The sequence below is a fragment of the Cylas formicarius genome, unplaced genomic scaffold (assembly GCF_029955315.1).
Source record: "Cylas formicarius isolate icCylForm1 unplaced genomic scaffold, icCylForm1.1 PGA_scaffold_6__28_contigs__length_40554024, whole genome shotgun sequence".
In the NCBI taxonomy this organism is placed as follows: domain Eukaryota; kingdom Metazoa; phylum Arthropoda; class Insecta; order Coleoptera; family Brentidae; genus Cylas; species Cylas formicarius.
In genome coordinates this window covers 32,685,113-32,711,615 of record NW_026844347.1, presented here as the reverse complement: position 1 = coordinate 32,711,615, position 26,503 = coordinate 32,685,113, and the positions used below count along the sequence as shown (strand labels likewise).

General features: G+C 33.4%; 1 protein-coding gene across 10 annotated transcripts in view; it reads left to right on the top strand.

Moving 5' to 3' along the window:
- Positions 1-26,503, top strand: part of LOC132703706 (guanine nucleotide exchange factor VAV3) — a 176,937-nt gene that overhangs the window by 118,221 nt on the left and 32,213 nt on the right. For 9 of the 10 annotated variants that reach the window (XM_060673128.1, XM_060673127.1, XM_060673125.1 and 6 more), the window contains exons 9-13: positions 5,782-6,057; positions 16,565-16,707; positions 18,067-18,111; positions 21,475-21,593; positions 25,098-25,262. In XM_060673128.1, the coding sequence (XP_060529111.1) occupies positions 5,782-6,057; positions 16,565-16,707; positions 18,067-18,111; positions 21,475-21,593; positions 25,098-25,262 (748 nt within the window). The remainder of the gene's footprint in view (positions 1-5,781; positions 6,058-16,564; positions 16,708-18,066; positions 18,112-21,474; positions 21,594-25,097; positions 25,263-26,503) is intronic. The other variant, XM_060673124.1, reaches the window with a different exon arrangement.

Below are 26,503 nucleotides of genomic sequence, written 5' to 3'. Positions count from 1 at the left end.
AATAAAGATAATAACAATAATAATAACAGTACACTCGAACCAAAAAACCAACGAACAAGTTAACTCACAAGGTGTTTGAAATTCTGAAAACTGACCGTCTACTCGAACAGACTGAGAAGGTATAAGAAATCATACCTTAGAAAACAACAAAACAATGCCTTCCAGAATAATCAAAAGAAATTCTACAGAAATCTGGAACAGGCACAGTAAAATGAGGAAGGGGAACTGGCAGAACAAGACGAAAGCATCGATTACTGGGCCAATATTTGGAAAAACTCAAAGATCCATAACTAACAAGCAAAATGGCTTTCCGAAGAAAAGAGGTTGTTGGACAGAGTTCCCACAATGATATACAACACTGTGACAGAAAACGACGTGAAGGACGCACTGTACAACTCTCAGAATTGGAATGCTCCGGACCCAGATGGAATCCATAATTACTGGCAGAAAAAAATTAATGGACTACACGATGCTATCCCCACGATCCCTAGCAATCCGATTAACATCCATCATGAATCAGGCTGATGAAATCCCGGCCTTTCTGGGTGCAGAAGAGGCAGCCGAGGCTACAAAGAGCAATTGACCATAGATACATACAGCTTCGGGTTAATTAATTAATTAAACATGAACCATGATATTTGAGTACAATTCACAAAAAATAGAGCCAGGCACCCCAAAAGCTCCATAGAAAGATTCTATCTACCAAGAAAGAAAGGAGGAAGAGGCGTACTAGACTTATATGACTCCAAGATGCCCACCAAGAACGAGTTGACGAATTGAGAAGGTTCTTTTACGAAAAAGGGACAACATCCACGTACCACCAGAACATCGTGAATGCAGATAAGAAACTTCCGTCTTTTAATATGGCGGATGAAGACTATCAATCATTGCTAGAAATAAGCACTGTTGAAGATAAGATGCAGAAATGGAAATTCAAAGAACTACATGGACGGTACCCCGCTACAATTGAACTCGACCAAACTGAAGACTTTATGCACGCCATTTAAGATCAAGTAATACCGACATAAACTACCGCAAGTACATAATAGGAGATCCAGACGTACAAGATGACAAGTGCAGAATGTGCCACACCAAATCGGAAACCATAGGATACATAATCGCTATACCTCAGAAAGCGCGATAACATAACTAAAGTAGTACACCAGGAAATAGCCCCAAGAATTGGTGTTTTAATGAAGACCCCTCCTTGCCATGCCTACACAAAAGAACCTGTTACTGAAAGTGTAACCCACAAAATATACTGGAACAGAACCATACTAACAGATCACACCATCGAACACAACCAGCCAGACATTGTGGTACAAGACAAACTCAACAAAATTACGTACCTGATAGATATTGCTGTATCGGCTGCCCATAACGTCCTGGAAACATAGATTGAGAAAGTCCGAAGATACATGCCACTCGCCGCCGAAGAATAATTGTGGGAGCAACTAATGAAATACCCCTAAAACTTCAGAAGGCGGCCATACTGGCAACATGCCACATTGCTCGGAGGGTCTTGAATGTAAATTCCTGAAAACAAAACAGATTTAACATCACAAAACTATTTGGGCACTTACTGAAAGCAGTCTCCAAAGTACTTACCTGTGGTAACGGAAAAAAAAGATATAAGAATAATAGTATTAGTATAAATTTTTTAACAAAATCACTTAATACAAACTAATATAGTTACACTAATATAGCGACGAAGTGTAGTTTAAGATCTTGATCTCAGCTACTCAATATTAACCGAATATTACAATAATAATGAAGCAAGAAGCTATAATAATAATACTAATAATAATAAGAGTCTAAAAATGCATTATTGCTAAAATACTAATTTGTTTACGACAAACACTTTTGTAATTCCAATAAGTGGAGCTTAAATTTCTTCCTAAATATTAGGACTGAGCTGGATTCAAAATATTTATTATAATTATTATAAAGGTTAATGGCACTATAGCTAAAAAAGCATTCAAATTCACAAGAATTATGCTGGGGCATATCTAGAATGGTTTTCGTCCTTAGACACTAGACAATCTTTGAGATTCGTTGGTAAAGAATACTTCATGACCTTAAATACAAGAATTGCGAGTAAAAATTGAAACAGACATTTAATTTTAAGCCATTCCATGGAAAATGTTTTTTCTGATATACGATCAAACTTTCTGAAACCATAGGGCACAGCTGTTCTGGATTTTCTTTAATCTGAATTTATCAGCAACGGTTAAGAATGGATAGTATAATAGAAGACAGTAAATAACTTTAAAAAGGATACATGCCTCAAAGAGTTGTTTCGTACTTTAAAATTCAATATATGTTTATTTGCACATAGCGTTTTGAGGGATATATGTCTTTTTATAAAAATTAGAAATGTGGCCACTATATCTCAATCGACCATTCATTCATTCATTCATTCATTCCTAAGTTTTTGCTTCATTTGTAAATTTAAGATTTTCATTTTCCAATTGAATTTTAATATGGTCACGCAAAAAATTACAGCTTCTAGAATGAGCAAATAGCATAATTTGTAAATTTTTAGAATTTAGCTTAAGGTTGTGTTTTTTACTATACTGAAAAAGACTTTTAAGATCCAAATTAACATTAGCCTTAAGATTATCATACTTAGCTGAGTTAAATGGGTGTAATAGCTGGGTGTAATCAGCATATGAATGAATTTGACAAAATTTGACTTGCTTTGACATATCAAATGTGTACCAGAGACTCAATAGAGGTCCAAGAATGGAAACCCGCGGCATTCCCGAAGTAACGTTACCCAAATCTGATATACCGATATTAGTCCTAACGAACTGCTACCTATTATTTAAATACGACTGGAAAAAGATACAGATCGATCCGTGAAACCTAAATGCTTTAGTTTCGCGCAGAATAACTCGTAATTCACGCAAACGAATGCCTTTGAAAATTCAAGGAAGACCAGTATCGTTGAAATATTTTTATCTAATTTTTTTATTATTAGATCATTGATATGATGTAGTAAAGCAGCAAGCGTGCTATGTTTTGGACGAAAACCCGAATGGTTTGACGGATTTATATTATGACTAGTTGTATACGAAAGTACTTGCTGATAAACAACCTTCTTCAACACCGTACTAAGCACATGTAATAGGCTGATTGGTATAAGATCATTGACGCTAGATGGAGAAGCAACCTTCGGAATTGGGAAAACTATTGCTGTTTTCCATATGGATGAAAAGTACCCAGTCTCTAAACTAACATTTATGATGTGAGTAATGTGATTCAGTATGAGCGGGCGACAGGGTCTGATTATAAGTAAAGCAATATTTAACCAACTAGCCAAAACTAATGAAGTTGTCAAAAATAAAAATTACTCTCCTGGCTAGGAAGATTAAAGGCACAAAACCAACAAAATTTACACCTATAAACTAATCCAATGAGCGAATGCACAATTTATGAGTTTTTATAATTAAGTTCCGTATCTGAATGTGACAATGGTATAAATTACACGAAAATAAAATACAATACATTTACATAAAACAAACAATAACAAGATTAAAACAGGTAACTATAGAACTCATCCTTAAGTTGTCTTTATATATTAATATGTTTTTGAGCTTGTTTCTAAATTATCGAATTGAATTGTTTAAAACTAAATTTATTTATAGATAATATGATAATTGCTTTAATAATGAATTAGATTCTCTTTGGTGGAAATTGACATCTACTGACAATGCGATACAATTTTCCTCAAATTCCCCATATTCTCATAAATTCTTTATTCTACCAGGGTTTTTAACATTAAACTTTCAAAGGAGGCATTTAATAAGGAATTTACAAAGATTAGACAAATTCCATTCAATAACGATATCCATTTTGTTCAACCAACAAATCATTTTACAAATTTATTTATTAAAAGTTAAGGATCCAATCCAATATTCCAATATTCTTTGAACTGTGAGGATTGTAATGCAATTTGTATGGGACAGTCTGGCAGGAAGATCTCCGTTAGGGTTCACGACCATCTCAATTTGGTAAAAAAGTTCAAGGACACTGAGGTGACAGAAACCAAATATCTGCTTTAACTACCTATCTTTTGTGCACGGAACATAACTCTTTCCCCAATAAAAATGTCATTGTTTTACATGAATGCCCAAAAATTGGAAAAATTGGAGAAATTAGAAATAATAATTTTTGACACATTGACTTTTTTTAATTTTTAATTGAATCCTTATAGTTTTTAAAAAAATCACTGCCATTACTACTATTCATTATTGGACCATTTTACTAAGATGCATCAAAATAGTGATCTATCAGAGATGTCAACTTTGAGTTTTTTAACATTTCGAATTTGGTTTTCTTTTGGTAATTCTGCGATTTTTGCGATTAGGGAGGTGTATTTTTTCTAAACATTAATTAAACAGTTATTTAAAAAAAAAAGCTACACCTAAAGCACAGCATAAACTCAGAGCTGTAACCTTTCTAAACGTGGAACGTGATTGTCGTCGTTTCTTTTAATATAATTATTTTGCAACTGGACTTTAAACTCAGTTTAATAAATATGTTCGCCAAAAATGTATTCATGGCTGGTTTGGTATTTCACCACATTACCTGAATGATTGAATTCTTTGAAGTTGATTTTCCCAGGAATTTAGTAGGGTTATCGTTTATTTTCAATCAATGTTACCCAAACGTGTAAGAGGAATCAGTCAAGAAACGGATTAATTGATGGTATTATTGCGCAATAATCAATTTCCCTCGAAATACGACCCTGTGCGTCGTTCGGATTTGCTTGTTTAGTTACTACGGATCCGTCATTAATAATTGCCAGAATATTTCAATTAAAATTTCGGGCTGCGAGTGTTCAAGCAAACAATCTACTTATTGGAAACGTAAACGGAACAGAGACTCACCCAAATATTAATTTAAAGTGTGCCCCACGCTGATGAATTTTCCAACATTCCCTTCCATTACGGGATTTTGAACCTATGGTTATGTGTTATTTGGTAATTAATCACCATATTGTTTTTGTTAAGTTTTTCAAGCAAGTAATTATCCTTAATATGCATACCTATTGTGAACTTTTGATATTTAATTTTAAACGATTCATCTAAAACTAACAATTTATAGCAAAATTTAAAAACATCCTCATTGCTTTTTCCCAATGTAGAATAAAAAACGATATTCAAATAATTAAATAAAAAGCATTAAAACAAGCAAAATTAAAACCATCAACAGAATAAAGGAGACAAAGACAAATGAAACAAAATAATTATTAATTAACTTCACGTTCTAAATCGTACTTGTTTTTCAGTGCGGCTCTGCATTTATCTCATTATTGTATAATATTAATATTTTGGAATTAAAATAGATGAATTATTGTTCAAGCTTAGCCGGTTCATTTGACGGTTTGCAACTAAATTTTAATTCAATTGATTTACATTGTGGGTTACGAATTGAGGTCAAAAACGGCAGATTTGAACGTAATTTGATGCTTTTTAAAGTAGATGTGTGATGCGGATTTTGATTTTCGATTAACATTAAAATTTTAACGGCTCAGGGCAAATGGACGTTTTCATTATACTGCATTACTTTCATTTGCGTTTTATAAAAACCTCAAAAATATATGGTGAAATAGCGAATTAAAAGCACAAAAACTCCGCATAACAAATTTACCCATTTTCCTTTTACCCTATTATACCAAGTTCGAATTTAACTCTATAATACGGTAGTGATTTTCTCGAGTCTATGAGACGACCTTCCATTGCCGTTCTTATCGCAAAATTCGATCTTTTTCAGGATAACATCCCTCCGCCTCTGAAAGACGAATTAGTAATAGACCAGCTTTCGGCCGTCCAGATCAAACCATCTCATGATGCCCTCAAAAAGGAATCCGACGATCTCAAAGCGCAGATAAGACAGATCCAAGAGGCGATGGATACACTACTGAGAATACAACAGAGATCCTTAGAGGCGTCTCTATTCAATAAGGCGAATGAACTGCAGGAAGATATTTCGATGAAGAGGTTCGACCTGAAAGTGGCCCAGATACATCTCAGCGCCATTAATGCTCAAGTAAGCCCTTAAATCGCTTAACCAAATTTTCACGAGCCGTCGCAATGTTAACTTCTAATTGAAATTGGAGTTTCAGTTTTATGGTCTTACCACCGAATTCATTGTTTCAATATTTTATAACATATGAAAAATATAAATGTTTCGACTGAATTAATCATAAATATTGCGTAACACTTACTGTTAAAATTCAATATTTGCGCATCCACCAAATTGGCAACAAACGGGTGCGGGTCGCAAAGTCGCTTGGACTAATAAAAAAACGTTAGCTGCATAATGTACAAAATACTAACTTTAATTTTGTTGCGTCTTTCAATTCAACCTACAAAATTTATTAAAAGAGTGAGATAAAAACGTTTTTTATGAAAGTTGTATGATATTTCTTCATTATTATCTGAACATATTAATAAATAGAAATGATGGTCGAAAAATAACATAAAAAATTAAAGACTTTTTTAAAAATATTAATTTTAACCAAACCAACAACTAACTGCCGGTTACAAACCTCATTTGGTTTTATTGATACATTCCGACTATAATAGAGAAAAAGTCACAATACTTCTATGTGCCTCTTCAATTTAATAAACTGTAGGTGGGAATCAAAGCATAAACGAACATCCTGTACAGGGTGATTCTTTACAAATGTTACCTTTCTATAAAATTTTCATTTCACATTTTAGAAAAAAAAAACATAATGTTGTAAGGTTAAATGGATAGGTTTAATACAACATGTGTGCCAAAAAAGTGCAGTAGATAAAAATTATATTTTTTTAAATTGGTACCCCTGTATATTAGTAAAGGTATTCTTAAGTGTTACGTATTATAGTTACTTTTGACATTAAGGCAAAACTTGGCCAAAATGAAATCGTCACTTAGTTGGCCATGCATCATCATGCATCATGCATCAACGCCTTTGGTGAAATTATCTTGAATATTATTATTGTTTAAAATTCGATAAAATAATTATGTTTTTACTTGAGGACAAATTCGAAATATTTTCGTTGCACATAAAAAATGATAAAAATTCGAAAATAGAATTTTTTTATTTAAAGAAAAATTACTTTGGTATACTATGCTGTTGTGGCACATATTGTATGTAAATAAGTACCTACTAATAAATACACACATTAAACACCACAACTTTTGTATTAAACCTTTTTTTCTAAACTTTAAAATAAAAAGTTATATGGGGATAACATTTACAATGGATCACTAAGTACATTTCCAAAATCATCTCTAACAGTTCCGAATTGCGGAAAGAAGCGTTCTCCAAAATGTCCGTTTTCTTTTGAAGGCAAAACGCGACATTTAATGTAATTTCCGGCACACATATAAGACATTCTTTTTTATATCTTCTATTCCAATGTATAAATGGCCGTAAAGCGGATCTACGTCAGAATAGGTTAGATTCGAACATTCTGTTGGTTTCGTCCGATTGATTTCCGATTTATCTCGCCTCGTATCAAGCTTTTAAAGAGATTGTATCCGTTTGCTATTTACTTGTGTTAACGGTTTTAAAATCTCCTATTCAGTATTAGACTACATTTTAACATATTAGATTATAAGTGGTAGTAGTAATATTACGTCGATTAATATGTTAGAGTCATCTGAAAAGAACCAGAAGCAAAATAAATTTCACTTATTGACGAATTAAATGACTACTAAGATCAATTTAGATAAATCAATGTAACATTAACATTCGAGCCAAGGATAGGCTAAGTTCACGGAAACATTCAACTAAATTAATAAAACATTTTTCCAGGAAATAATAAAATTTTGTTGTGACCAGTGAAACTGTTATGGGGACTAAAGTTTTGCAAAAGCTGATGAAATCGTGTTATCGTTTATTGGCGTTTCCAGCCTTTTAAATTTAATAGTAACTGTTTTGGCTTGTTCGTGTTAATTATTTCAAAGGGAAACTTAGGAAAGTGGTAGTAAGAAGTTTCCGTGCAAATAATCGCCAGTTTAAATCTCTGCGAGTGACGGTTTATAAAAATACCAAGCTGGCCGCATTGCCTGATGCAAATACCGGGTTGAATATTGTCGATATTTTCCGATATTTTAAGTTCGATTTTACGTGCTAATTGCTGATGAAAGTAAATTCGAACTCGCAGTTAAACAAATAATTATGCAACGTTTTCTACTAAAACAACAATTTATGACAATTGACAATTTTAAATGAGGAGGATATTCCAACACAAATTATATATTTCGAAGGTACAAATAAAAGTTAAAAATACATGATGACGATGCAAAATCATCTACGCATTTTTCAGGACGTATTTTTTAGATACAAGGGAAAATAACTGTTCAGCTGAATTACTTGAACCTAATAATGTTGTACTCTAACTAGGCAACCCATTATACTCTCTCACACTTGTCGATGCGAAGAAAGATGTTACTTTAGTCGACACGTTCGAATAGACAAATTATTCAGTAGCTACTAATTTAACCGCGTCATCTCCTTTAAAACAAACTGACTTCAAGCAGCGATCGTTCGTAATTATTCAAATGCGACGAGGCACATTTAGCCATTCGCAGCATGGTGCTTGTATCAAAAGTTAAATGCGATTGCTTTTCGCGTCCTCTATTTTCGATATGTTTTTTTCAAGGCATTGTGTAGTGCCGATAAATCATTTTAAGCCCAGCATAATTACAGCGTGGCGTGCATTTTGGTGCATTTTTGCCAAGACCATTATCGCGCGGCCAAACTGGAACGCGTCATTTGGCTTTTAACATTTTATCGAGTTTATATCTACAGGCAGTTGATGCTTTTTTACTGTTTGGTAAATTGAAAACCCGATGGAAAATGCACAACGGGGTGTTGTGAATTTCATTAAAAATATTCCAACAGCGTCTACTTCAATTTCCCGCTTAATTAACTGCTGAAATTTAAATAACATACTTGATGAATATTTTTCGATAGCCGAGTAAACCTGAAATCGGAAATTGCCAATTTTTATTTTTAGGGCCGAAAATCTAATTTTAAGAAAAGAAACTTGGAAACAGCTTGGGAAACGTGCCTCAATAAATTAATAACGCTTATCTAGCACACCCAGTATAGTAGTCTCTGTAATTTTTCCAAGTTCCGTATAACTACACATATTAAACCAGAGCTGGAAGTAAATATTTTACCTGATTTTGATCGAATTTCCTAAACTATTCAAATTTTTCGTCAAATATTCATAACACGTAGGCCCTCCGAATGCATCATTCATACTAGACGAGAATTAGCATCGATATTGATATTCTATGTGACGGAATTTCCTTGTTACTTTAATGTTAATGCCAATGGAGCTTTTAAGATTGCAACAACCAAGATGTACTTTGGCACCAGTAAATGGTCAAAGTTGTTAAGATGACGATTGTAATAAAACAATCACAAATGCACTTAATTAAATACTAATTTAGTTTGATTAACAGTATTGTTAATAGTACATTAATAATTTAATTTTAATAACAAGAACATGGCAAATGAAACAGATAGAATACCATTTATGACAGCAGTACAAGAGATCTATTACTTTCTGGAAGATCTAGTTGACTAAAATTAATTCTATAAGTTCAAGATCTGTTAACTTGAATATCTGTTGTTGTTGAATTTGGTTAATTTCAGATTGAAGTTAGATTTTAAAAAATTGGTTTGTTTCTCTTCTCACAGTCGATTTTGAAAGACTAATGCAGATTTTTTGATAAAATTAAATAAGTACTTATAAACCATCAACAATAATAATTAAATACTTAGGAATTTTTGGTACATAATAATATCCACTAGGAGTCACTCGTTACTTATATTGCCCCTAAGTTTGGATCAATTTTACCCAAATTTAAGTATCTAAACGATTTGTTTGCCCTTGGTATTGGTATTAAAGGGGGCGCTCCCGCGGGCGTCCAAGAACTCAGGCCACCAGATGGGCCCGTTGTGCCCCCAGACCGCGCTAGAGGGCGTCCAGAATGCCGCCCCTCCTATAGAAGGTCAGCATCTCCTTTAGCCCAATACCGTGCCTCAGTCCGGCCGACCTGGTCCTTGATCTTATATGATCCTGGAAGGTCAACTTGGAGTCCCTTTTTGCCCTTCAAACAACTTAAAACTTTGTTACGTTGCATTAGTATAAAGACACCTTAGTTTTGGAGTTGTCGGTCATTTTAAATGAACACCTAAAAATTGAGAGTGGGTTCTTAATATTAAACACGCTGGTTTCCAATGAACTTGTATTTTTTGTTTTGAAATAATCTAAGGTGTAACAGTTGCTAAAGTTTTCCGTACTTAATACTCAGGCTAAAGTTTGTTCTCTTCAGGAAATTAAACTGTCAAATGGTGAAATGTAAAACTATAACAAATAGACGCAGTTTTGCCGTCTCAAATACTTACGGGGCATTACAATTTAAAACTCGGCTTAGTCAATTTTTGTTTTTTTTTACATGATAATAATGCAAAAAAATGCACATAGTGGCAATGTATATTAATTACGCTCCGAGGTGAAGAATATGGCTGTATTCAACTAAGATTCTAGCAAATTATTTTGGATCTCCGAGTTATGTATATAAGTAAACTTGATGCCTTGACATCAGTCAGTCAACTTCATTGAAATACTCTAAAATACGCAAATATCCACCAGTCTAGGGTGCGGAAAATGTCGTTTTAATTACCTATGGCTGTGAACCCCTTCCGACATTTCCGGGCTTGAATTTTGAGGTTTGTCAATTCTAATGTTGGTCTCACACGTCACTCAGTGAAAGTATTCTCGCGAAAAACTATATATATAAAAGGCAACACGTTGCTAAACTAAGGAAACAAAGAGAAATAAAAAAAAAAATACGAGCGGCTAAGGAGAAGTGGATGACGAATAGATGTGCTGAAATGGAAGAATTTGAAAAAAAACATGATATGTTCAACATGTACAAGAAAGTTGGGGAAGTTGCTGGCTTATATAACAAAAAGGCTGCTAATACTATAGTGGATAATACAGGAAAAACTATTATTGGTGAACAAGAAATCCTTGAGATATGGAGGAAATACGTAACCGAAATGTTTGAAGACGACAGGCCAAATATACAAGATAATGTAAATCAAGGCGAAGGACCAGAAATCTTGAAATCGGAAGTTCTACATGCTATAAAAACCGCCAAACCCAAGAAAGCAACGGGACCAGTCAACATTCCAACAGAACTCTTGCAGATGATCCACGAAGACCACATCAGTGCCTTAACTAAGTTTTTCAACAATGTATATGATTCTGGTAAAATACCCGAAGAATGGTTGAAGTCTGTTTTTATAGCCCTTCCGAAAAAACAACAGGCGAAGAGATGCGATGGATACAGGTTAATTAGCCTCATGGAAGAATAAGAAGCCGGTGCGAAAGGGATATAGACGAAACCCAATTTGGTTTTAGAAACGCACTTGAAACCTGCGAGGCACTTTTTGCCCTAAATGTCCTCCTACAGAAGTGTCGCGACCAACGTAAAGACATCTATGTGGCTTTTATCGACTACGAAAAAGCATTTGATAGGGTTCAACACGATAAGCTTTTTAATATATTAAAGACCTCAGGTATCGATGGTAAAGATCTACGTATCATAGAGAACTTGTACTGGAACCAAAAAGCAGTGGTACGATTCGATGGAAGATTAACCCGCGAATGTTGCATTCAGCGAGGTGTCAGGCAGGGATGCATTCTCTCCCCGCTATTATTCAACCTTTACTCAGATGTGATTTTCAAAGAGGCTCTACAAGATAAAGACCATGGAGTGAAAATCAACGGCGAACTGATTAATACTATCCGGTATGCCGACGACACGGTCATCTTATGTGATAGTATCCAAGGCCTTCAAGAGCTGTTGGATTGCGTAAACACGACAGGATGGAACATGGGTCTAAAAATGAATGTCGCTAAAACAAAATTTATGGTATTCAGTCGCCAGCCACATGCCGATGCATCCCTAAATATAGACCAGCAAAACATTGATAGAGTTACCTATTACAGATATCTTGGATGCTATATCACAGAGCAACTAGATCCAGATAAAGAAATCGAATGCAGAATAGAAACAGCCGCACAACTTTTATGAAAATGAAACCATTCTTCTGCAATGATAAAGTTGATAAATTTGATGATAAGTATTGATAAAGACTGCTGTTCTGTGGACAGCCAATAGATTTTTGTGATGTGCAGTCCTCGTATGAATATTCGCGAGCAAACAAATCTTGAATGTAATTATGTGGACTGTTTAAAAATGATCCTGTCGACCATGAGTTGTGCGTGGAAAAATTTCTCCAAATAGTAGCCATCGCGACTGTCAAAAGGTTTCAGATATGTGGTCTAATGTTCATACTCTGGTTTGCTACCTAGCCACTCATGGATAAAAATATCGAATATCTTTTATTTTATTTTTTTTGGAAAAACAGTCTGTTTATGCGAAAAAATTGTATTTAATTGAAATAGTAAGGAGTGTTCCCGTCGAGCTCTACTCTCCATATTCTTCTTGGCATGCTAGTAAGTAGAGCTTGGATATATGCTGGAGGAACTGCCTTCCACCGACGGTGTTTTTTTGTTCTTAGAACCGGATTTCTTGGCCGTCGTTGAAGCTCGTCTCACATGTGTTCGATAAAATATAAGTCTAAGAGTGAGGAATCTAATCTTTGAGTCTGGCCCGCATCAAGGTAATTGGTTACTTTGGCAGCTGCAAAAAAGCAAGAGTTCAGGAACTCATTTACTCTAAGCATTATACCGTCATCTATGAAACAAACGCTCTAAATGAGATTGCAGCAGAAATATCGTTCCCTACTCTTGTGTGAATATTTTTCCAATTTTTCATATTTCATGAAATTTGTGTCCTGGCAAATTGTAATCCACAAACCTTGAGATTTTGGAGAACATGTTGGATTTTGGCGAATCATCTTGATTCTAGAACTGCTTCCCACATTAAATTGTCTCACATTTAGTAGATCTTTTTGAGATGCGCGATTTCGTTTAGAATCAATCAAAAATCGTGAATCAGATGCTATTGTACAAGTAAATAGCAGTCTACTAGACTACCGACACATAGAAGATAATTTGATATTGATAATTTTCTTCACGACTGTATTTTTGTATACTGTAATCTGAATAAATCACAATCTGTACTGTAAGTTAGTATTATACTTGTGGACAGAAGTTACAACTCACTTTAATTGTGAATTTATTAAACTTAAGTTCAGTTTTTTTTTTCCCTGCGATTTTTGTTTTTTAGTTGATTCTAATTTTTTAGGAAAAGATGTACGTTCCTAGTCATTTATTTATTTGACGACAGACTTAACCCTGTCCTACTAAATAACCGTTCATATCCCCACTCTTTAGAAACGTGCAAATGGTTTTCACGTGCCCTTTAAATGTGGAGGAATAATTTGGTGGTCAATCTTGACGAACACATTAAACGCAAATAGATAACACACCGACTCCATTGCGTTAATCTATGACAAACTAGAAAGAAAAACAATTTCCTGCCGCTTTCTCGTCAACTTCCGTTGCGGTCCACTTTCGCCGCAGGCAAATGCGCGGAAAGTGTGCGCAAGGACAATTATCAATAACGTGCGACAGCGTTCACCTAGGATAACCTAACGCAAATTGTACGGTTACGGTGAGTGGTTAACGCCGTTTTTTCACCCACCCCCGTTTTCCGCGTCATTACGAAACTGTGATACATTCGTAAATTTGTGATATAGGTGTTTGTCGTTTAGATTTGTTGAAAATTCGTCGAATCGTAAAGCGCTGACAATACGCGAAGGCCTTTTCCTTTAAAGTAGGGTTAGAATACACCGTCGTTACGTTCGTTTGATCGTTTTTCGCGATGGGTTGGATAACTCTAAAAACCCATTTGGTAAGTTCCGGGTGTTAAGTTTTTTAAGTAGTTTGAGAGATGTTGAAAATTAGGTCACCAAATTCCAAGCAAACGATCCGATAACAGTTTCAGCTGCTTTTATATTGTCGTGTTAATGTAAATGTAATGTAATGTAAAAATGTAAATTTTTAAGGGAATCACCGTTGATCATGCCATTAATATTAACAGTTTCGCTCGAGCTAATAATATGTTTCATAGACACGTAAATATAACGAAACCTACAAGTTTAAAATTGAATTACTGGCTATACTAGACCGCAAAGAATTATGTGAAATGAATATGTGTCGATAGGGAAATCTGTAGAGCGTACAGTTTCCAGGCAACGGTTTTGAAAATTTAGGCTATGGGATCGTAATCAGTTCTCACATTACGATTAAACTTTATCCACAAAATGTTTGAAAGAGACAGAAGGTCGTCGCCTCGGGTGAAAACTCTACATTCCAAATTATGACAATAAACTAGTGTGATACCGAGATATTTTAATCATTAAAATGTCAGTAATTGCCAGAGTTGATTTTTTTAACTAAAACAAATTTTGCAGGAAAAGACTAAAAGGACATAACATTTTTTAAATAGTAAATTCCTTAATTCTTTTGAAAACTTTTATGTGAATACCATAGCATTTACCTTTTACGAGATGAAAAGTAAAATAAAAATGAAATAAGTAATAACAAAACAAAATAGTATATACCCACCGGTATTCCTTTCTTGCTGAGTCTGAACTGTCCCTTGAATTTATTTATAATGCTCTATTTTCCACTAATTCCACTCATTTGACAAACCATCAACTAAATACGCAAGACATATTCGATAACAATTTATAGATAGGGAAAAAACAGGTAGCGACGGAAATTTTCTTGCAAAAAGCACATTCTAACGAATACTTAGTATGTATATTGTACTATATGGTTTATAGTGGCTTTAAAGTATTTTGCAATTACTACAGGAAAACGGGAAATCAATTAAAATTAAAAAAATCAAAGTTTGCCCAACACCGGTAATTAACACTAGATAAATGTTGCATAAGTCACATTGTGATCTGTCAAAGCCGCCGATACTGGAAGAAGAGAAGCTCTTTAATGAGTCGTATCTTTAATACAAATGAAAAATAGGAGTAGGTAACATGAAACGATATAAAAATTATGAAAATAAAAAAGAATATCTAAAAGTTATAAATACAAGAAACAGAAATTAGCTAATAAAAAATATATCCTTTGTAAAAACATAGAATAAACTACCGAGTTCTCCAAATAATAAAAAGTAAGATCGAGTTGGTTTGGGTTATGAAAAGTTACAACCTAAAAAGCACCATCAATTCTTCATAACGTTAAATAAAGGCTCCAGAACAGCCAATGTCGCAATGTCCAAATTAGGATTGACTTATTTTTTATAGCCTAGATTTAAAATGACTATTAGTTTATGTATTTGCAATTCCCTGCGTTTAAAAATATGAAAAACTGATCCATAATCGAATGAAAATATACTTTTAAAATCAATTTTCTCAGAACTTTAATTTTGCACTTGTCTTACTTGTCTCACTGGCTTTATTATGATGGCTACAAAATTGTTACTTATACTTATTTATACAAATTCGCATAATAACATATACTAGGGGATGGATTAGGATTCTGACAAGGTTTATAGTTGTTACCCGGATTTAAAAAACAACTTGACAATCATGACCTGCACAATTATGGACTGATATTATTTACTATCTCTTCTAAATTAGTGTTTTGCAACTTTTGTCAAAGCTCGTATTATGTTAATCAAAAAACTTGTCTCTCGTTCCCCTAAATCAACCCTATCTATACGGCAAGTCGTGAAAAATAGCAAAACTTGCGGGAGCATCCCGAGCTGGAATTAAAATTCCAAACTGGGTGCCTCGAAAGCGCAAGCAGTATAGACTTTGGTAAAGTCAATTTTCCGCATCTACCTAAAAGGGAAAAGTTTCGGTTTCAGCCCCGGAAAGTTAGGGGTCCCATTAAACTTATTTGTTTACAGTTTCTGTTATTAAACTTTTATGATATTCTACATTTCGGTTTAATGTTTTAGAATGGTTTTGATAACCGGTATTCGATAACCCAATGTATTGTATGCTAATTATATACTACGACCCAGAATAATGTAATAACATTTTCCTTTGACGTAGATGAAGTATTAAAAGGGCATTTGGGTGGACGGACGTACTAGATCTAATGACTATTTAATAGTCCTATGAAGCGTGAGTTCAGTAATTGATGACGCGCGTGCTATTAGTTATCGACGCCATGATATTTATTGGTTAATATTTATAAAATACCCTTCGAATACCAAAATGTGATCCAGACCATGATTCTTATCAGTAAGTCCGTCAAAAACTTCAAAGAACAACGACACAAAGTAAAAGTTTTCTAAAAAGCAGTTTAGAAAAAAATTGCGGAAGGAGCTAAAAAAATTTACTACAACACAATTAGAGCACCTCCTGTATAGTTAATTATTGTAATTAATAATTAAAAAAAATATGCTTTACATAAACTTTGCGGCACTTGCTGTTAAATCGGATTCAGATATAAATTTGCTTACTTTAAAAACGCTCGAGATGCAAAATTTCCAAAATTTTTTCTTTTAAATGGGAATTTTTTCCTTTTTCCAGAAAGAGCTTTTCTCGAGCAAACTCGACGGGGAGACGGGAAGCGGGCGCGAACGTAAAATGTCATCCGCATCGACGGCGAGTATGAAAAATAAATGGCTAAAAGCTTTCAAAAGCTTAAAAACGCCACCACCCGAAACCGAAAAGTAAGTACCGCTTAGTATCTTCGAATTAAGTTCGTTCCAGTTTTTGCCCGAAATTTTAACATGTTATCACCGATTGACAGTCTGTTTTGTCATTTGCTATCTGGAATGGTTTCAGAGAATCAAATGTTTTGTAGTCGATTTCAAAAATTAAAATTTAACGTTAACGTTACCTGAAGAGAGCGGAGCATAAGGTTTATTTGTCAAGATATCATACATTGAACTAAAAAAAATCACTTCACCAGAATCACTTTCACAAAGCAACTCCCTAAATGACCTTCCGTCTGCAGCTGTGCCAAATAATACAGGGTTATGTCTCATGCTTAGAGGGGTTCACGCAAGGCACTGAGAAAAAGTTTTGGTTAGTATAATATAATTAGTATAAATTTTGGTTTGTATAATTTTTGCAGAATTATCTTTTACACTTGTAAAAGAAAACAAATACGCATCGCAAAATTGAGAAACAGAAAGTTTTTCATTTTTAAATTATCAAATATTTTTTCTTTAATTATTAATAATAATAATACTGCAAAATTATACAACTTTTGTATCAAAAGTTTTTCGCGGTGACTTCCATCAATCTCTGTAGGCAACAGATCGAAAAACATTAAACATACCAAAAGAACGCCAATGGTCCCCCAGACTTAGAGAAAGAATGATATCAGCAGTTTCTCAACATCATCACGAAACAGAAGACCAGATATTATTTGATCAGACTCAAATACTGGCATCTAGCAATTTGTTCTGTCCAAGGAAAATTCGTTCAATTCTTTTATTTGTTTTCTTTTTGTTGTATTTGTTGTTTTGTTGTGTGTTATGCGAATCATGAGAGTCGCAAAAACAAAATTTTTCAAATTTGTCATAAGACCACATAAACACAAAAGATTCTTTTCTGTAGAATCGGAATATGGATTAGGATGGGTGTTCCCTTTCAACTTCAATTGTAGTCATTTGTTTGTTGCAGATATCATCCAATTAAGCTCGAGGCCAAATTTTATTCCAAAAACCGTGTGATACGGACCCCTTTTTTAAATATTAAAACAGACTGTCGATTTGATGGAAATTGTTTTCAAGTTAGTTTGTTCTTAATACGCTTAAAATGCCAAATTTTGACATAAATTTAATAATTTGCTTTGTTTGAAATTAACTGCTTCCTCGGCGATTCTAAACAGAATCGACATGTATTAAGTGCAAAATTTCGAAGGTATATCCATAATTTAAGAAGACAGTTTTAGAATTCTCGAGGATTAATTTTTTATAATCATAGTCCTAGCGATATAGTATTTGTATCTAATAAAATATTAATTTTTCTTTTGAATACCTAACATTATTGATGTTTGTTGTGTATTATTTTTAAAACAGAAAAAACCAAATGTACCATGCAGTGTCTACAATAATGTCGATGAGGTAATCACATTACGTAGCTTGTAGATTCCTTTCACACTTTTCTTCTTTCACTTTCACATCGTTTTAGCTATTATTTATGGTTCCTTTGTTTTTCCGTCAGCTTTATCGTTGTGTCGAAAAACGTAAAAGCAATTAGCCGAAAATTCGTTTTCGCTTTTTGCAAATAAATTAAATCATGAAATTGCTAAAGTATAAAAATACTGTGTAGGCTAACTAAATTTAAAAATACTTGTTGACATTTAGATCGAGAGTCATTGAAAAAAGTTTAAAATTTTTTTTATCAGCTAATCATTAAATCCTGAGCTTTCTCCACTCCGCAAAAAAAGTATTCGCATAATCGATTAAATGGCACATAAAAACTGAAAAAGTGCACGCATTTGCTAAAAATGTATAGAAACATACAAAACAATCATCTAAAGAAAATTGTTTAAATTAACAAAAATCTCTGAATCTCTGGTCGAATTGTTGTTATAAATTAAAATGAAATTATTAATTTAACGATAGAACAAGTTGATAGAATTATGGGGTTATTCGACAAACTTATATTGCGAACTTATTGAATATTAATCAATCCTGTGTTTCGAGAGCAGTATCCCGGCATAGAGAAACTGGCAATTACAAGAGAAGTCCTGTTTTTGGACGTCCTTACTGCTTAAGCCTTTAAGACATTAAAAGGATCGATGCGCCCACAAGCATCACATCGACGACATGTTACAGAAGGACAACTGAAAATTATGTAAACAATGTGCGAAATACACGCGTAATAGGTTAAAAGGGAATGGAATACGTACAAGAGTAGCAGTAACAGTATGGTCTGTGCATAGATATAAGAAAGTGACCAATTACTTTTGAATGGGATTATCCAAGGGTGAACATTAACATACAATTCAACAAGATTATTACCTAAAGTTGCGGAATTTAAATTCAGGTAAATTTGTGGTCCGTAATAGAAAATAATTTTATACCTACCTGTGTTTAATATTCTTTGGTTTGGTATACTACTTAGTTTAAGTTTATTAGTAATCATTCTTATTTCGTGTCTAATACAGCGAGTGTTGAATCGTGTGCGAATTATGCACAATATATGCGAGTCTAGTGTATCTCAGTAGATGATCCCGCCCAAATGTAGAAAACACTATTCTATTGAGACTAAGGAAGTTATAAACAATGTTTATTTGACTCTCATTGAACGTGGTGCCAGCAAGCAAGTATCTTTAGAAGAAACGGTCACATTGACGAAAATTCCAACATCAATTGTATGGAAAAAAAGAAGCTAGGCTGACATTTTCTCGAGTGTAGATGAAAGTGATCAAGATATAATACGGCGTAAAATTTACCAGTTATACGAGGAACAAAGCTTGCCTACATTAGATATCTTAATTAGTAGTCTTGAAAAAGATGAAACCGGTGTTAAATGTGGCAGAATTACTTTATGGAAGTGCATTCAACAAATGTTTTTTAGATTAAAAAAAAATTGACAAAAGACAAGTTTTAATGTAATCTTTTAGAATTCGGAAATGGCGAATGGAATATTTAGAAAAAATTAGGATTTACAGAGAACGACGAAGGCCACTTATTTAATTGGATGAAACTTGGTTCGACACTTATGATACCTCGGAAAATGGTTAGGTTGACTCAACTGATAAGTATGAAACAAACGCGCCATCAAAAAGACATAAAAGAATAACTATTTTGCATGCTGGCTCTAAAGATGGTTGGATTCGATATGGACTTTCTCTGTCTGCGAAAAATATTAAAGATTCTTCTCTGGATTACCATGAAGACACCACCCTGATTTATTTGAAAGTTGGTTTAAAAATAAACTAGTTAAAAACATTCCTCCTAATAGCATCATTGTAATGGACAATGCAAGTTATCACAGTAGACAGTTGACTAAAACCCCTTCCTCGTGTGACACTAAAGCAACAATCCAAATCTATTATTAATTAATTGAGGTTCTACAAAGCTTGAACCTACAAAAGGAATACGTCTGTGATAATTATGCAAAAAATCTAGGGCATACAGTTTTAAGGCTTCCACCTTACCACTGTATATTTAATCCCATTGAACATGTTTGGCACCAACCGAAATCTGCCATTCGTCGTAACAATGTTTTTCCCCGTGTTAACTCCAATGTCCTCAAACTTATAGAAACCGAAGTTTTTAACATCCCTCCACAAAATTGGGTAAATTCTGTTGAACATATAGAAAAAGCAGAACAATCGTATATCCATATTGCAAATAATACAGAACAAATAATAATTAGAACAGGCGATGATAGCGATAGTCATACTGATACATTATGTGAATAATTTTAAGTAATTTAAGTAAGTAATCACAATAATATGTAATTTTATTTTATATTTAATAAATAAATATTGTTTAGTATCTTTCCTAACAAAACTCCAAATAATTAAATTCTAAGGAAAGTATGGACCTGTTCGGCCATATTTCATTCTTACAGCTTGCCCGGGTCTTTCCTTAATTCGTATCAGTTAGTCACTTTCTTATATCTATGAACAGACATTAACAGTTAAATGATCGCATATAATTAGCTGTCGTCAATTGAGAAGCAATGACTGCTGAAGGTTCATACATTGTAGATGGGTTTATCATAATGAAAGACCACACGTGGCAAGAATTTTATCTGAATACCTAGAAGATGTTAGATTACAAGTTTTGGATTGCCATGCTGAAAATATTCTATAGAGCACTGTTGCTCCAAGGAATCTTCTAAAACTCAAACATACTGAAGAATTGAAAAGTGGGATCATCTTGAAGATTTTTATAAACGAAGTCTAACTGAATCAATGTCAAATCGTATAAGAGCAATAATTAGAGCCAAAAGGGGAAATACCCTGCATGAAACCGTTATCGTATTCTTTTATGAAAAAAATAAATGTCCCTTTTTTGTCGGACTGTTGAAAAATTATTAAATTAGCAGAAACCGTTTAATGCTTTAATTTATTATGCGATACTTTTTTTAAGGAGTTTATTTCGTTTTATTTTCACCGCTTCTTTTCAACGTATTTATGTTGGCACCCTTCATGAAAGTATTCACCAACTCAACACTGTTTGTTGTGCAGGGTTATATGAACAGTACGTATTACACTTGATTGTTGTTTTCGCTAAAGCTTCTGGTACTTGCTGTGCAAACTGGTGTTTACAGCTTCAAACGATTTTGTAATAAGCAACGCGTTAATATGACGAAATTTATTAATAACTTCCATTAATCTAATTACAAAATAATTAAGCAAAAAGTCACATGCCAGTACATAAAATCATTCGAAGTTGTCACGTAAATATTATCACAGTGCTTTTATAGTACGTTACGGTTGACTGACTGAAGACTTTTATAAATAGGAAAAACGGTTCGGCAGTGACGAGAGAATTGCTCAAAGGCGATCCGGACGCTCACAATTTCCAGGAAAATACGTACAAGAAAATAACACCTTGCGACGTTTGCTCCCAAATTCTAAGAGGTGAGTTTTTATTTTATTTATTTGGGCGGCGTTCGGCGCCCGGAAATATGTATCCGAAATTGAGTTTGATTTATGTCTGCATGAATATATGAGGATATTTTTGCGTTGAAAATAACCAAAAGCGTAACTAGCTCCGACGGCTTCTTCTCGGCATCAAATAAATATTCGTGCCTCGTTTGTGATTCGCCTCCATATTTTTTTTTTTCGTAACTTGATAACAATACATATTTCACAGAATTATTGAATTTATTAATCCTAAGTTAATACGCTTATAAAACTACCTTCAATGATATACCAGGTGTCACAAAAGCATGGAGAAGCATGAAATATCTGGCGATTTGCACAATTGATCAAATAACGAAAAAATGCCTTTAAATGTCGAATAAAAAATATTAAACATGACCCCCCACCCAACCCACCGTTGAATGGGGAAGGGGCAATTTTAAAAACTGGAATGAAAACCACAATTTGTTGTGACATATTCGGATCCTATGCCGCAAAAACGTCACTTTTTCTAAAATATTTTTTTATGGTGTTTCTCATGAAATATACGGGATAATCTTATTAAACCGACATCACTATTATGATACTTTGTTTAACATGTTTTTTTCTACTTACTCTAGTATCACTTTATAACGTCAGATTCATTAAACACTATCGCGAGCCATTTCGAGAGTTTCCGCTACTTTTAGATTTAAAACACTGGTATTTTGACGTCAGTTCCGTTATCTATCGAGAATCCAAAAAAACTTGGAACATGGCTGTCGTTTTTGCGGCATAGCATCTGAATATATAATAAAAAAAATCCCTTCAGTAAACTATTGAACAGTTTTTTTATAAGACAAATTTTTTAGAGTTAACTATTACGAAAACGTAAAACAAATTATATTTTTCCATTTACCATAAACCTTCACACATGGACACAGTCATACATAACAACTCAAATCACCCTTATACGCACAACATGGCTGCATTTCACTGTTTTATTCACAGACTTCTTAATACGCCACTCTCAACAGAAATTACAAGAAAGAACTTAATATCATTAAACAAACTGCACTGAACAATCCGTCCATTACCGATAAAATTATAAATAAACAAATCCATACAACAGTAAACTCTATTTATCCGAAACATAATACAGAACACGAACAATTTAAAACAATATAGCTACAAAAAGTAGAAAACTAAATTTATTGGAAGTCATGGAGATTAACAAAATGAGACATTGAACTCAATTAGATTTAAATACCTCTCCTTTATTATACTTAAATTATCACAACAATATTAATTAAGGTTTTCTTGTCATTTTTCGGTATATATTGTAGCAGGTAGTTTGTAAATATTACATTTGATAGAGACATGGTGTTGTCAAAACAATTGTCATGTGAAAATATATAATTTCGTGAAAATCTGAACTTTTAGTTCTTATTCATTTTGTTACATGGATTTTCATCAAATAAAAGCCATCTCAGTTCAATCATAAAATCGCTTATTCTTTCCCAGAATAGTTCACTTAAACGATATTAAAGATGTATAAACTTTTTTTCCAATTTTTAAATTGTGACCAACTTTTATTATTAATCATTGTCGATATTTTCAAAAATAAACAAACCCGCTTTACTCTTACATTAACTCATATTTTTCGACGTACCTAGTATATAGCTAAAAAAAATTAACCTCTGACATATGGTTATTTGGTAGGTAATTTCATAAAACCGAGAATAGAAAACTTTCTCCATGTGGTGGGCACACTGTATAATATTAAACACCATGCTGCTTATTTCAATTATTTACTTGACAGTTTTTCAATGCAAAATTATACAAAAATAACTTCCTTATCAAATCTTCTTCGCTTTGGTATCCATTTGCACATTGCCAGTGGTAGTTTCTGGTCTCACTTTTTTTAATCTTGGTCGTCCTTTGCGTGTCGCCAATTCGCAATATTTTGTTTATATTTTTCTCAACACCGCTGATCAAACTTTTTAACTAATTTTATGCGCACTTTCTGCTGACTTCAAACGCTAAGCAAGCAAAGGAATTATTTATTCTAGTTGAATCAAACTAGAGCTTTCGAATATTTTCTTATGTACATCAGGCTCTATATGCCTCGCTCCGCGTAACGAGGGTAGTTACACCCATGGAAATGACATGCTAGGCGGAGGTTCCAACTTAGAAAAATCGAAGGCGACATGTATTTCGAGCTTATCTCCCTCGATACAAAACCACCAGCGACAGTTATCCGGAGATATCGAATAATCTAACTTTACTTATTGCAACGTCACAACTCTATAGAATGGGAATGGGTTGGAATTTGCGGAACGGAGATATGATTCGAGTGATTATTAATAACCAAGTCCGTGTTATTATATCCCCAAAAGTTTAATTTAGTAATTGTTTTTTAGTCAATGAAGTTTTTTCTCACATTTAAAATCTTTTCCGAAGATGCATATCGACCAAGTAGAGTTAAAAATAGTGTCAGAATATTTAAAATTTAGTTAATAAAGATACCTATAAATATGCAAAGAACATAATCAAACAATTATGAATATTGAATAAGTGATCTGTAGTGATTGGTAGATTGTATTATATATTGTTTATTTTTGTATAAGTCACTAATGTAATAAATTTTTGTTCATAACAAGCCAATCATCATTAAGATCTAAAATCTGATATTTTCAAATCGGGCATATATTAAATTAACTAAACATAAAATTATGTAGAGAAGAGCTCGGGTATAAGCATGCTAATGTAATTTTAACAAAACAAGCTTTAAGATATTATTTACAGCATAATTGCAGATTTTGTTCGATATGTAGTTCTGTGTCGCTTTGTTATCCTCACTTAAATTAATTATAGTAGAGTTAAAAATATGAAAATTTTACACAATTAAATTAGAACAAAAAGTGTTCACATTTTCACATTTATTTAATAATATATGACAGCTGTTTCGGCAACACCTTTCAATTAATTAACTGTGAATAATTTAATAATAATAATGTAATTGTCATCAAGTAAAAACCACCTCAATTCAATTCATGAAGGTTTTATAAGAATTTTCTAAATAATAACGTGGTTACCCGAATTTTTCCAAAAATCCGGATCACATTTTTTTTATTAAATCAAAACACACTTAAGTGCTTGTCTATTTTGCGATATTTGAAGTCCATAGTAAACAAAACTACCCAATTCCTCATCTTATTTGGGTTTCGTGTTTTGCAAGCATCTTTCTAAAATCAATGTTTGACATAACAACAACGGAATATTACTGTTCACTTTCCTTAAAAAATAGGAGTAAATTTAATAATTAAAATCCCCCAATATAAGAACGCATTTCTGCCTACTTATTACTTTTTCAATCAATGGTTTCAGTCTGGCCCAATAATAATACAGATTTACAACTTCAGGAAGGACCTCATTTAATTCCAGTCATTAAGCCAAAATTATTGATTTGTGGAAGCACTATATATTCGTCTCCTTACCACTGAAACGTATAAATTTCAGGACACACGCGTCAAGGGCTGAAATGCCGGATATGCAAGATGAACGTGCACGTCGATTGTCAAGAAAAAGCCCAGAAATGTCAGACGAAGGCAAAGCTTTTGCGACGGCAAAAGTCCACGTCCGAAATTGAAACGAGGATACCAGACGCAAATGTCGACGACGAAAGTGAGTGTTTTGTTCTCGTAGATATTCCTACCCACTCGGTTAAGATTTTCGTTATTGAAACTTCATCTTTCAATGCTAAAACCGGATGCTATACGACTCTAGGTGCCGAAACAACCAAAAAATCCAAGACTTATACTTTCGAATATTTTTTATATTACAAATTGAAAGCTCAACATTTGACAAAACTATTGATGACGTAATAAAACAAACTTGTTTTTCGCAGACATGCTACGTGAAAATTTAAATACTTCGGAAAATTATACGGAACTATATTCCGCAAAACAAGGTGGATAATATACAGGGGGCTTCAAAAAACATTGACCAAAACCCAACTGTACATTCGTTATCCCAAAAGAAAGAAAAAGGTTCACATAAACTTAGGTACGGAAATGCTTAGGTTCCAAGATACGAGTTAAGTATATAAAAAAACAATATGTTAAATATAAAACAGATGACTCCATTCTTTACAATAACTGTTTTACTTTAAAATTCTTTTTTTTTATATTTAACACTAAGCATTTCTGGATCATACCCTTTATATGTATTATATTATACGTTTTTGAATCAATTTCTTTTCGTGTTTTTTCTTTAATTTGAATTCCATCTACACTTTCGAAATATCAGATTTACCCAAAAAAATTTAATTCGAATGGGACAAAGAGAATAGGCCATAGTACATTTCGAACTGCTCGTCCAAAACGCCTATTTGGTCTGGGTTTGTTTCTAAAAATCGAGGAAAGTCGAAAACATACACCATTCCATAAGAATAGGTCCGTCCACAATATTTTTCTTAATTAAAACACATGGATAAAATAAAATCTTATAAAGTTTGAGAAATACATGTAGCGGCTGGAGGTCCTGCCTATGTTGTTAATACAGGAATATTTTAAGCGGCGATTCTTTGATGTCTTGTTTTAACCCAATAAGACGTAGCGGCGTTCAACAGCCAGCATGGTCGCTGACAGTAAATACAACAATGATAAATAAATTCGCAATAAAGTGACTTCGAGGTTTGTACACATGGGCATTTCATACCCAAGTGTACAAACACAACATTTGGGACGCCAATGAAAATATTTATAAACGTCCGAATGGAAGTAAGACTGTAAAGCGGGACTTCAAAAAAAGTGTCTTCGGAATCTGCTTTATGTTTTTGCGAGGATCATTGTAAAGTATGTTACATCTAATTGCTGAATATGAATACATAGTAAATAGAGGTATTGCTTTTTAGTTACGAGCAA